The sequence below is a fragment of the Grus americana genome, chromosome 11 (assembly GCF_028858705.1).
Source record: "Grus americana isolate bGruAme1 chromosome 11, bGruAme1.mat, whole genome shotgun sequence".
Classification (NCBI taxonomy): domain Eukaryota; kingdom Metazoa; phylum Chordata; class Aves; order Gruiformes; family Gruidae; genus Grus; species Grus americana.
Genome location: NC_072862.1, coordinates 24,468,524 through 24,481,907, shown reverse-complemented (window position 1 = coordinate 24,481,907; position 13,384 = coordinate 24,468,524). Strand labels below are relative to the sequence as shown.

The 13,384-nt window shown below is 41.3% G+C and overlaps 1 protein-coding gene across 1 annotated transcript; it reads right to left on the bottom strand.

Annotated features, from left to right (window-relative positions):
- Positions 1-3,498: 3,498 nt before the first annotated feature.
- LOC129211478 (E3 ubiquitin-protein ligase RBBP6-like) lies at positions 3,499-12,445 on the bottom strand. The gene is made up of 5 exons (XM_054838631.1): positions 12,280-12,445; positions 7,794-7,893; positions 5,127-5,163; positions 4,021-4,065; positions 3,499-3,832 (listed from the first exon to the last, which is right to left on the bottom strand). Exons 1-5 carry the CDS (start codon positions 12,443-12,445, stop codon positions 3,704-3,706), a joined length of 477 nt encoding a protein of 158 aa, XP_054694606.1. The 3' UTR covers positions 3,499-3,703.
- Between the last annotated feature and the right edge of the window lie 939 nt (positions 12,446-13,384).

Genomic DNA, 13,384 nt, shown 5'->3' with positions numbered 1-13,384 from the left:
TCTCTGTCCAACAGCTATTTGCTAAATTTTGCAAGAAGCCTTTGATATGTCAAACAGAAGCAAAATGAGCTTTCAAAGAGAATGACTCCACCTTAAACACTGCTGAAATCTTTTGCAGAAATACTGATTCTTAGCATACCACGAGTTCAGCCAACTTCCAGGGGCATGAACAGTGGGACCACTCTATTTTAATATGAGAAAGTATCACAGATTTTAAGGCTAAGATACAATGACAATGCTTCCTTCCCCATAACTACGGATGCCAGCCAACTTGGTTCTATTGCCACACAGACATTTACGCGTGGTTTCTCTTGTTCAGTGTTTGGTCAGTCCAATTAATTCCATACTTACGCATTAATAATTGGTATTGCATATTTTCCAGTGTTTGTCAGCATAGCACCCTTTGTATTGGGATCTTTCACCTCCATCATGAAACTCCTTGGAATTCCTGTGCTCTTTTTAATTCTGGGAACAGACTCAAAATGTTTGTCCTGTGAAGAGAAAATAAATGCAGAGATATCTCATCTTAGGACCCACACGCAAAATGACATTTCAATGGTTATTTTAAGTAGCGTAAGCCTTTAATCCTCTCCTTCTACCTAGCGTAAGGGTTGCTCAACTAAAATACTTATTTTCCTAAATGAATATAGTCAAGATGTTCAAAAGGCTTGAGCAGTGTTTTGAACTCAATCGACACTCTTTGGCTTGCCTTCAGGTTCCTTAATGGTGAAATATCTCTGAGCTCACCACCCGCTCAGGGAAGAGACACAAACCCGCTCCTCCTCCAAAGCGCAGTTCAGGTGAGAGCTTACTTCAGGGCTCTCGGTCAGTCACCGGGGAAACTTACAGTCACCATCGAGATACCGAGGTTGAATTCTTACCTCCTGCATATACATTCAGTGACTAACCTTAAATGGCAGCAATACTAAACCAGAGACCTGTGCAATTAAAACACAGAAATATTCGACAGATAGGGTCAACAGAAACATCTTGGTTTTATACAAAATACTAAAAACTGTGACCTGTCATCAAAAAGAGTGAAAACCAGAAAAATTTCCAGTAATAGTGAAATATCTAAAAATATGCATGAAAGTTCCCAGAGAAAGATCTATGAATATGTTTAATCTCTGTGACCTAAAACAAAGAAAATTTTACATTTATAATTCCAGGTTTCCCTTGCATTTTGAAGGGCTTTGCAACATTGCCATATAACCTCTGTATTTCACCCCAAGAGAAACAAAAAAGAAAATATGAGTATTCATGCATTTGTTACGTAACTGCCAAGGTAAAAAAATTCAAAACTCAGTGACGCCGGAAGTCCCCCACAATCTTACCCCAGTCGTTGGGCAGTCCTTTATGTAGTGGCCAGGTTTCCCGCAACGAAAGCAAATATATGATGGTGGAGGTGGACCCAAGGGTTTCTTCCTGTAACTGAAAGGTTTGGGGAAGGGAAAAAAAAGGTATATGTGTCTCTCTTGTTGAAACAAACATCTCTGCATTTTTTCCATAGTCTTCAAAGAACAGATTGGACATTATCAAAACTTACTTGATTGGATCATATGCCTGGCAAGACTGGACCATCATAGCTTTTATTTTATCTTCTTCGGAAGCGTTGGCTTCAGCCAGATCCGCAGTCTGCGTAACAGGTAATGATTTGACACACACGTTGGGAACACATTGAAGCACACACAGCCAAAGACAACACCACTCATCCCATCCTGTAAAGAGCAGCACAACGCTAGTGGAGGTTGCAGGAGAACAGCTGCTTCTATAAAATACAGTTATCCTGGAGATGTTCTGGGGAGTCCTTACGCCATGACAGGGTGTTTATGTGCCTGTCAACCTACTTGAAAATAGCGTTCCTGAGCACTCAAACCTTTAGACTCAGCTGTACCTTACATAAAGACTCGTGTAACCAAACCAATTTTGTCCCACGTGGACTGAAGCTATCTATAGAAAAAAATTATACCATCTAGTATTTTTAAGCTGATTTTTAAGCTCCAGACTATTTGAATAAGAAGATACCCACTGTACATTTAATTGAGAAAGATGTATGCAAGTATCATTATTTACATTTTACAGCACTAAAAGGACATACAACTTAAGAGTCAGGGCAGTTGGTTTTGCTTGCTGAAATTCAGCTTCAAACACAGAAGCATTAAAAGGCATCCAACTTTTTACAATCCCTCAGCAAGACAAAAGATTCTTTTCAGTAGAAATTTGACCATCATGTGCTGCAGGCAGTCCAAACTGCATGTTCCCCCCACTCACTTCTTCATATTAAGTGATTTAACTAGAGTAAGAAAAAAACCTGCAGTTTTTTTCCAGTTGACTGTTCTTTTTAACATACAGTTTGTAATATAAGCCTTCTGCAGAATTATATCTTCAAATTATTGAAGTCAGCTGATTTATTTTTTTTAGTAGTATTTGCTCAAAAGTTTTTATTACACACGATTCCAGATACAAGCAGGGTCTAAGGGAGTGACTGTAAATGACGTGGACCTTCAAGCACCTCTCATTCAGAGCAGCCACTTGTGTTAGGTTTTACATGCATTCATTCACAAAAGCAACCAACTAGTTTCTACAGTTTATTAAATGGTTCTTTCATATACACAGCTTTTTCTCAACAGTAACATAAGCCAGTTTGACATCTATGAAATCACTGCCATTAACATTTACAGAAAACTTTACAGATAATCGACTGATTTGTTTGAATCCAAGTGTTTTACAAAACACATCCCCAAACCACAAAACATTACTAGGAATAGAACAAAACTCAAATATGGCATTTAATACATAGTAATGATAAACCAGAAAACTTTTTACAACACGTTGCCTCCATGCTAGCCAGTCTGCACTAAAGAGGTTAGAGTAGCAGTTTTGAGCTGCTTTATGTCATGTTCCTGTATTTTTCTGAAATGCTTAAATTTTCTCAAAAGCTTAGATGTGTAGACCACTTGGACAGTTTTTCCCATTTTAGAGTAAAACTTCACATGAGTTTACAGAACCAAGCACACATGTAGGGACAGCACTAATGGAGACCAATTTCTTTTGGTGGCTACCTTCCAATCTAATTTTTTTTTTTCCCCCAAATTTACAGAATTTAATTTCTGCAGTGAGACAGGTGAGAAGTTACCAGTGGGAAGAGATTTCTCTTCCTTGGAAATGAACTCCAGCCTTTATTTTGAGAACGAACTAGCTCCTCTGTGTGAGGCCCTGCCTTCTCTAATTTGTGCAGCTTTAAAGACTAGAAATTTAATTGGCTAGCGCTACGCCTTCACAGAAAGTGCAGTCATTAGTGCTTCCTCAGACAAAATTACACACAGTTGAGGAAAGAATGCAGGCAGTTCCATAGGAAAACAGGGCATTACCACAGTTTCAGAAGGTCACGACTGCTAATATGCCACACATGCACATTGGTATATTCCTACAAGCAATTAGGTACATTTACACAACTTACACAGTCTGCGTTCAAACAAATCAGATTGTGTTGCCCACTGTACATACACTACAATTTATGAAACTGTGAAGCATTCAAAGAATGGACCTATAACTATAATGACCAGAAATTCAGAAATAGCCATGCAGTTGTCCATGTGAGAGAAACGCTTCTCTTTTGGCTGTTGCAAATCCCCCTGAAACATCCATAACTTACAGCCAACTAAATTCTTCTGTGAAAATTGTCTTAGTTTCCAATGCAAAATTAACAAAACATAGGAAAAATGGTAAACAGCTTCTGAAGTGCCTCTTCTTTGTGTCTTGAAGGTGAGTAATTTGCAACATCATGTTGGGGCTGATAAGGTGCTCCCCTTCTATCTTCCCACACTGGGAACTACTTGTTACAGAATAGTATCAAAGTATACAGACATTTTAAAGTCAAAATAAATACTTTAAATTATTAAAAATTATATTAAAATTTTGTTCACATGACAACAGTTATCCAGCTATAGATCACAGTCTAAGATTTAAAAATATGAAGCAAATACTATTTTTTATTACTTGACAAGAATTTGTATATACCTTCATAAGCTGGGCCAGAGAAGTAGATGCAGAAGACTCATCAACCTGTTCACAAAAAATTAAATACATATTCAAGTTCCACACTCAAAACACAGCAATAGTTAACCTCTCCTGTAGTCTGAAAGTCTGCACTATATCCTCTGAGTGTCACTGAAAGAGATATTTCCCACCGACTGTGATTTGTATTTGCTCAAAACAGAGTCCAAACCTATAACAGCTTCAGAGTGCCTCTGTGGTTAATGAAAAGAAACTGTAATACCCAGACCCGCTGGAGATCGACAAGGCTCTAACCTTGTGCCAAAATTTGTACACTGGCTTTCAGATATTTTCATTCGCAGACATACTATTGACTGCTTCATCAGATAAAGTGGAGAGATCCAATGCAGAACTTGAGAATACCACTTTGTGTAGCAACAATATTTATATTCATGGCAACCTATTAAACACATTTATGGACCCAGAGGGGCCCAAACAATTTCACTTCAATTATACAGCTTTAGGAACAAATGCCCAACTAGTTAAGGACACAAAAAAGAATCATTTAGCTGCACAGAACTGCCCTCAAAATGTATGGGATATGTTGGGTTTGGTATTTGTTGGAACCCCCCCATTTTTTGCCAGTTAGGAAAAAACCATTTAAAAACAAAAGCTAAGTGATAAAATGTGAAAATGGCAAAAGGCACACTCCAAACAATGTTTGTGGCAAGAAACAAAAAGCACACACAAGCTATACAAACATGCATATGACTAGGTGTAGGCAGACCGGTATTGAACAGGGCACTATGGTCAGTTGTGCAAACCTCGAACCTACATGATCTAAAAATGATCCTACAATATCTGTGCCACACAAAGTCATTCAGGAAATAATCTAACATATTCGATATGAAATACAATGCATCACTAGGCACCAATGCCAATATTCACATGGGAACCGTGCAAATGATGGTGTTACTCAGTTTTTACTATGCTGAATTAAATACGCTGTATTTACAACGTATACTATGTTTGACTGGAAAATATATTAAGTTAATGTTTGGAAAACTAATATGTGATTTAGAATTAAGTGCAGTGTGTAGAAAAAAGTGTGAACTTGTGGTTTTACATACTGCTTTTGATGTTCCACTCACTGGCTCAGTTCGACTTCTAGAAGAAATAATAAAGGTGATCAGAACTTAAAGCACTCGTACCCAACATAAAGCAGTGAAAACAGATCATAAAACCTGAACATCAACACATTATGTTCTGAGAGTCTACTGAATGTGGAAAGTTATTCATATACATAAACTGTTCCCTCTTGGTACTTTCAGTGCAAGTAAAAAAAACCCTTCAATATCCCATGTCTACTTTGCACCAATTACTCTAAGACTTACGGATACAGACCACAACAGTGAAAGTGGAAGCCCTCAGATATTTTGTCTCTGCTACGTATCAAAAATATGAAGTCAGTATTACAGTTTTGTGTTCTTAAATAATCAACCATCAAAATACAAAGGTAACTTTAGCCCATCTGTATTTCCCTAGTATCACAAATAGGTACCAGATAGAGTACTCTAGTTCCTAAGAAAGAACAGTGATAGTCTAGACACTTTGAAGTGCAAGTTTACTTAAGTGAAAAAAATCAGTCATCTGACAAAGAAGTAACACCACTGTCAGCAACACAGCCTTTAGAAGAGAGTTTCTTTGTGGAAGCCCAAGCACTGTGTTCAGATGTCTACCATACTTAGCCATTAAAGTGCCAAAATGCTACATGTGTTACCTATGCGATATTGATTAAAAATAGTAGTAGAAATGTCACCTGAAAGGAGATCCTAAGATTTTGGGTGATTTATGAGCCCTGTGACAAAAAAAAAAAAAAAAAAGTCTTAATTGCCAGAATTTGCTTTTAAGGTAACCTTGAAAATGCTACGACGTTCTAGGAAATACTGATTACATTTGAAAACTTGCTGAGATTCCACATACTCATTGATCTGTATCTGCATGCTGCTCATCATGGATCAGACATGCAACCGTTGATATCGTTACAAACAATTCATGCATCATCCAAAGTGTCCCATGAGCGGAGGCAATTCAAAGGCTGCTGTGGAACTGATCTACAAATAGAAAGGCTCATGCTTCCTGCGACTGCTAGAACACCACCGAGGCTCGCAATTACAGCCACGGACCTCCTGAAGATCAGGATGTAGAAGGAACCACTTTAGATTACCACATAATGGTTTCTTCATCCGTTTACCCGGAGAACATACTACAAGGCGATTAGCACATTTTTGAAGGCCTCTCCACCATTACAGCACACATTCATCATTCCCAAACATTAACTGCTCTACCAGTTGTTTCTGCAATTGTTCCAGCTGAAGGAACAGAGACCTAATCCGCCTGGTTAATTTTCAATGAACAACAGTGCCATTCTTTCGTTATCCTCACACACAGGTATCCATTTGATCTTTGCATCGACCCTCTCCTTTTAGGGCAGCACTGCAATACCAGGAGAGGATGCCATCCACCAGAAATGGAGGATGCATTGGCAAGGTATGTTTAAGCATACATATTTAAATTAGCCCCCAAACACGGCCATGTTTATAAGCACAATGCTGTGGTGTCCAGAATTACTAGGGAGTGCCTGAAAGCACTTCAACAACTACTGCAGTAATATGCCCAATGTTTACACGCAGAGCCACATAAATTGAGGGGGGTTTGCTTGCAAATGCTTCATGGGTACTAGGACGCTGCTGCGCTGTTTGTCCCAGACACACTGTAACTCATCAGTCTATTTTTTGACAACCAATGTTACAAATACATGGCAAACCCACAAGCTACTGAAATCGACTAATTGTGGTGGAGAGGTGTAACTTTAAGGAGGCTGGAAAACACGACCATTCAAACAATGCTAACATAGCTGATATAGAACTGGGCTCTAGGAATACATAAGTGGCAGTAATATTCCTGTAGTCAGGAGTGTATTTGAATAGCTGTAATTTTCATCAATACCCCTGTTTCTCTGTCCTCCGGAAATCTTGGGAATACAGAATTAAACGTGGAGCACAGATATCAGCTCAGGGTAAAAACAGACATAGAAAGTTAACTACTAACATTTGGTAACATGCTAAACTGCTTACTGAGTTTCAAGTTTGGAAAGGATTAAGTAGTATTACATGAACTATTCCTTCATCACACTCGCACAAAAAGCAATACACTTTAGGATGTTGTTCTTTTCCTCTTGCCTGAGATGGACACGGCCTTTAGGAAACTAAAAGGAAACTTGTCCGCGTGGTTCGCCAGCTGGCCACCCTTGGTCCTTCCTGTACGGCTAGTATGCAAAACCCCCAGATTTCGGGCATAAGAACACCTGCCATATCCCTCCCCCCCAAACACAAGAAATAGTCAAACACCGAGAATCAGACTCTTCTGAGATGGGAAGAAATTATAATTTATACTATAATGTGTATCTGTCTTTACTATAAAAGCAATGAAAGCAAACACATATAATAAGGAATCTCTCCACGTAGAGGAAACAGGATCTACACCTTGGCTCTGAACAAACCCAACAGAATCACCCTAAAGTTACCATTGTTGGAATTGGAACCCCGTGCCCCAGAAGGCCTAAAAATCTAAGTCTACTTTGGGACAGATATATGAAAATCTACCCATGACAACAAAAATTACCAGCAGCTTGAACAAGAAAGATACAATCTGAATGCCTCTGTAAACTAGTATCCTTTAAAAAGTTAACTGGCTGAAACCCCTAACAAAGAAGCCAATGCTTTATGGATACTTACAGAACATGTCTTTTGCTGGTAGCTTTACCTCCTCCAGCAGGGATTCTTCTCACAATTACCGATGAGTTCTTAGGAATCAGGGCATTCTCATCTGTGTATTCTGAAAACAACATAAATACAGAAAAAACACAGCAGTTTGTAAGAATGTATGCTAATACGTAATTACATAGCACTTCAGGAGCCCTTTACAGATGTAAGAGCACAATTTTATATGTAACATTGCGCTTTTATCGTCTCAACACACTAGCAGTACATTTGAAGAATGTTTGATAATCAAACAGAAGCAGCAAACTCTTTTTCATTTTTTTAATACTGTTTGAATGCCAACAGCAAAATAATCTCAAAGGGCTCTAAAGGAGAGTCTGCACGAGGTTCTCTCCTGATCTAGCTTAAGTTGCTTTTACTTCCGTTAGGCTACAAAACTAATAGATCCCTGGAGAAAAACAAACCACAGCAAGTCTCACCTGCATAAACCAGGTGACAACAAAACAGGCACCAGGCTACAGCATGAAAACTCTGCACCATTGCTTTCATAGCGGCTCACTAAAAACGAGTCACCTCTGCTGCTCGCGCTCAAGACTGACAGAACACGGAAGAGACCCTGCCATCTCTGCTGATTTCTTGGAGCTTAATCCATCAACAACCACACTTCTCAGCTGCTCAGTGCTTTACATTTAAATGGAAACAAAACTGGCAGTGCTAGAATTTGGATCACAGAAATTTTGGGGGGTTATTTTGAGCTTGCTTTCACAAGCAGGGCAGAATTGGCTCCAACTAAAGTGGTATCTCCCCTCTTCAGCTAATCACCTAGTTTGACTTAACCAAAGGGACGTGAATTCTTTCAATTCACTGTTTGCAGAGCAGAGAAACTCTCTGAAATGCCAGAGTTTGCTACGCCCGTGCCGAACTGAGGATTGCGGTCGTTCTGCAGAAGATTCCAAGTGCCAGCACCTCTCCTAGAAAGAGACTGTATATATGAGGACAGCGGCCAATACAATTATTCATAAATTATGCAAGCCCGCAGAGGTCAATTGGAACACGCACAAGAGGTGTATTATGCAAAAAGAAGAGTACGTGCCCTTTTAGTATTTTGTGACAATTCGTTGACCATTAGAAGAGAAGCATTGACATCTGCCGCCTTATAGGCTATTCTTGCATGTTTATATAGCGAGATAGATATAGGCTCCAAAAGAGCACCTACATTGCTTTGAAAGGAGGAGTCAATAAAATCTAACATACTTCCAATCATTAATCTGATTATAAAAACTGCCCGATGTCTTCATGTCTTATGTGGTGTAACCAAAGTAATCCCCCATGCTAGCACTGCCAACACAAAATGGCACAGCGAAGGGCAAGGTTTAAAAGTTGCTTAAGCGCCGTCTCTAAAATGCGAAGTTTGCACAGTGTTGGAGACATTCCAGTAGACAGACAGACAGACATCAGCTCTGAGGCCAAATTAATTCATTCAGAGTTAGCGTGGGTTTCTTTCAAAGACATCACATCGTGGCATTACTAAAACTGTCAAGTGCAACACTAAACTCAGGCAAGTCCTGAGTTCAAGAGACAGTTTTCTAAGAGCACTATTCTTCCTTAACACTATTCATCTAAAACCAATTCAGAGTCTCATTTTTGGGTTTATAGTTTTTATATTTTGTCTGACAAGCAGAATAGCACATTCTCCAAGTGGTTTGAGTCAGAATGCGACAGGACAGGAGAGAGTACTCAAGAAACCCGAGTTCAGGAGTTTGCAGTTCTTCCACAATATTGTGAGAACATATAAATTATGTGACCATTAAATTATATTATAAAAGACAAGTCAAGAAATTCAGATCAAATTAAAAGGAGGCAAGTTTAAATGCACGATTCTTGAGTACAGGCTTTTTGAAGGGAATTCTGCCTTTATAGAACATGCCTCCAGAGTAAGCATGGAAAAGGATACCCTCCCCTCCTTTTTTTAAATAGGTTCCAACCATCCATTTTGCCTTCCCAGCATCTTAAAGTAAGTCATCGCATCATTTTTTCCACTGATATTTAAAATCCTGTCTACCTTTTGCTTATACTGGCACTGCTTCTATGACGAGATTTCCATTATGAAAAGTAAGTTACTGAGCAGTAAAAGGTTAGAGACTTGGAGAAATCTGAACAAGCAGGCCATCTTCACTCAAGATTCGCTTTGTTCTTTCCAAGATCATTTCAACATTTAGTCAGGACTTCTGCACAGACAAAGGTATAAAAAACCAATATTTTATGTCCACATGTAAGAATTCCAAATATCCTACTTAGGCAGAATATCCTGGTCTAGTTTTTTCCTTTATCTTCTGAAGGTGAGTTTAAGCACCTATATCTGATTAATAAAAACTGAAATTCACGGTTATGCATATAAACCAAAAATTTGACACACATATATATTACACTGAAATGTATTCTCTAGCTTTGCTCTGAAAACCACTGGGGGATTTTTGTGTGTTCACATGGAAAACACCCTCACAAAAGCTTCCATAAACATTCCAGCCTGGTGTAGTGGAGGAGGGTGTCCCTGCCCGTGGCAGGGAGGTTGGAACTAGATGATCTTTAAGATCCCTTCCAACCCAAACCATTTGATGATTCTATGATTCTACGAGCTGTGTCACTAACATACCAAGCTTAAAATTTTATCCTCATTTTACAAAGGTCAAAGCGCAACACAACCTAAATAGAGGAGGACTTTGTCACTGTTAAACAAGACTGATGCTCTTTGAAGTATGAAAGATATTCCTTCTTTAACTTCACCTTTAGGCAACACCACATTTAACAGCACCTAGTGGAGCAGACACTTTTTCTTCACTGGATTCTGATTATGTATGAAAACAAAGCAACACACTTTGTACAACTGGAATTATGCATATTAGAGTAACACTTGATGGGGTGACATATTTATGAGCATAAATTTTTATTCTAAAACTTTGCTTTCTGTTTCTCACCTGCTATAACAGAATCCATGTGTTTGGCCTATTTCAAATATTTTTTCTTCTAGTGACAATAATTGGGCTCCATTGCAGTTTATTACCATCCAACATTCTCATTTGAAGGCCCTGTTTACACAGACCCAACTATCACAGGAGTGATGTCAGCCAGTTGGCCATTCAGCCTGCTGGCATTTGTGAAGTACTGTTAAATCTTCATAGACATTCTCCTGAAGATACTTTAAATATCTGTAGATAAACAGTGAGCTTTAGGTCCAACCACTGTAAAGCCACTTTAAAGGCTGGGGCTGCAGTTACCGCAGCGTACATATTATTCTGTTTAAGTTTTAACACATCAAACAGGAAGAGGGGAAAAAAAAAAACCATTAGTACACATGTTAAAGACTGTTGTAAGAGTGTCACAGAACCACAGGGGAAAAAAAAGAAATGGGATGTTTAAGGAAAGAAAACACTTTACATGTCTTTTTATTTCTGAGAAATCATATCCCAAAGTCTTTAATCACATTCAAACTTATCAAGATGGCAGATTACCAAACAGAAACATCACACCAAGTAATACAAAACCATTACCATCTCTGAGAATCAAGCACCATTTATTAGATTTAAACGAATTTATGACTTCTCTAAGAACATTTATTACGTATATTCACCATAAATGTTCTGCCATAAAACATCAGTACTGCCCTGACATGGTTAGTACCAAGAAAAAAAAAAAATCCTTTAGAAATGAATGATGAAATGATGCTCAACAGCATCTGAATGATAATGTCTTTGGTGAAGAAAAGAGGTTATATGAACAAGAAATTCCAAAGTCTAATTTAGATGCAGAGAACAAGAACCGTGCAAGAAGGCTTTAAAGGGACTGCATAGATTATAACTCAGATACAGTCTTGATTCAAAATCTTGCTAGTGAGCAATTTCTGCGACAGCCACAAAACCAGGTTTCCAATGCAGTGGAGTAAAAGAAGTTGAAGACAAAATTAAGTCACCAAAAGCACTTTTTTCCTTCAAATTAGCCATCTGTTCTATTTCTAGCACTTTCAGCTTTCTCCACCAGATTTCAGAGAAATCTTTCAGGTTTGTTATTGTAAGATATCCTCCCAAATCTCCTTATCGTTTTACCTAAAAGAAGTCCAGGAAACTAAAACTTTTGTAAGCACTACATGTCGCACATCAACCACATATTCTTCTATGCCTAGCTCCATGTCTAAAACACAGATCTGAAGGTAGCTGTCAGAACAGCAACTCCAGAGGAACAGCTCGGTAAGGCTCCCAACACAAGTCACAGCTACGAGTTGTGGCCAAATCGCATTATCGCTTCCCACCCCACTTAATGCCCGGTACGGCTTGCCCTCCCAGTCCCCCACATGCCGGCAGGATGGGCCCCAGGCTGACTCACGCTATGTGGGGATGACCCACAAAGAGCAGAACGTGGCCCCCGCAGGCAGCGGCCACTGCAGGGCAGTCTGTGCCACTGTCAGCCAGGTGATCCTTGAGGCCCCACGCCCGCTGCCCCCACGCACCTTCTTTGATCTGGGCATTGGTGATCTGCAGGTCACAGTTGGCTGGCTTCAGCTTCTCGCGGCCAAAGATCTGGTGCTTGAGGTCACGCAGGCAGATGTGGAAGCCATTGAAGGTGACTGTATCATAGTTCAGCTTTGAAGAGAACTTATAGTGGACACATGACATGGTTGGGCCACCACCACCAACAGGCACCGCCCAAAAGGGGCCTGAGCAAAGGCAGAGGCGTGAAGCACGCTGCCGGACAGCCTTTGCATCACAAGGTCTGTGTCTGAGGCTGGGGGAGGAGGTTCTGGGTCCTTCCCCGGGTGTGCCCCTCAGAGCCCTGTGATGGCACCGGAGAGTCACAGTCACCCCATGATGTCACTTGCGGTGGGCACCCATACACGCCAGCGTGGCGTACTGCCAGTGGCACACGAGACGTCGAGTCCTGTGGGCAGCACCTGAGCCATCGAGTCCTGCCAACGGCACCCCAGACGTCATGACCTGCCAGCGGCCAAGGAGCCACCAAGACCCGCCAGTGGAACACGAGCCTTTGAGTCCCACCTGCGGCACCCATCAAGTCCCGCCAGCAGCAGAGGAGACATCAAGTCCCGCCAGCAGCTGACAGGACACTGAGTCCCAGCAGCAGCACTGGAGGCGTCCAGGCATGAGCTGGCGGTGCCGGGAGCCGCCAGGAGCTCCCGGTGGGGGGACACCTGCCCCATCTGCTTGGGTCCCCTCGAAGACCCTGCTGGTGTGGACCCGTGCTGGCATGCCTTCTGTCATGCCTGCATCCAGCGCTGGGCTGCCACCGCCCTCGCTGCCACCTGCCCTCTCTGCCGGCAGCCCATCGTGGCCATCCGCTACCTGAGGCTGGACGACGACCGTGCCAGGGTGGCCTGCAGTGCCCACGGCCGGTTCCATCCCTACGCGGGGCCGTGGCCGTGGTGGCAGGGGCGGCAGAGGCAGCAGCAGCAGCGACACCTCGGAGGCCCCCGGCGCCGGAGCCTCTCCACCGAGCGTGGGGAGCGCAGCCCCCCCGTGCCCCGCCAGCGTGTCCGGAGCCTGTCCTGGCAGTGGGACAGCGACGGGCGCAGCCGGCTCCGCTCCCCGCTGGAGACCCGC

What these genes read in the sequence shown, in the direction of transcription:
- LOC129211478 (XM_054838631.1), bottom strand. Translation starts at nt 12,445, where the DNA reads ATGTCATGTGTCCACTATAAGTTCTCTTCAAAGCTGAACTATGATACA. An exon ending in CAATGCCCAGATCAAAGAAG is followed by an intron (nt 7,894 to 12,279) that starts GTGCGTGGGGGC and finishes TGTTGTTTTCAG; the next exon opens with AATACACAGATGAGAATGCC. An exon ending in CTCTGGCCCAGCTTATGAAG is followed by an intron (nt 3,833 to 4,020) that starts GTATATACAAAT and finishes TGTAACAAGTAG; the next exon opens with TTCCCAGTGTGGGAAGATAG.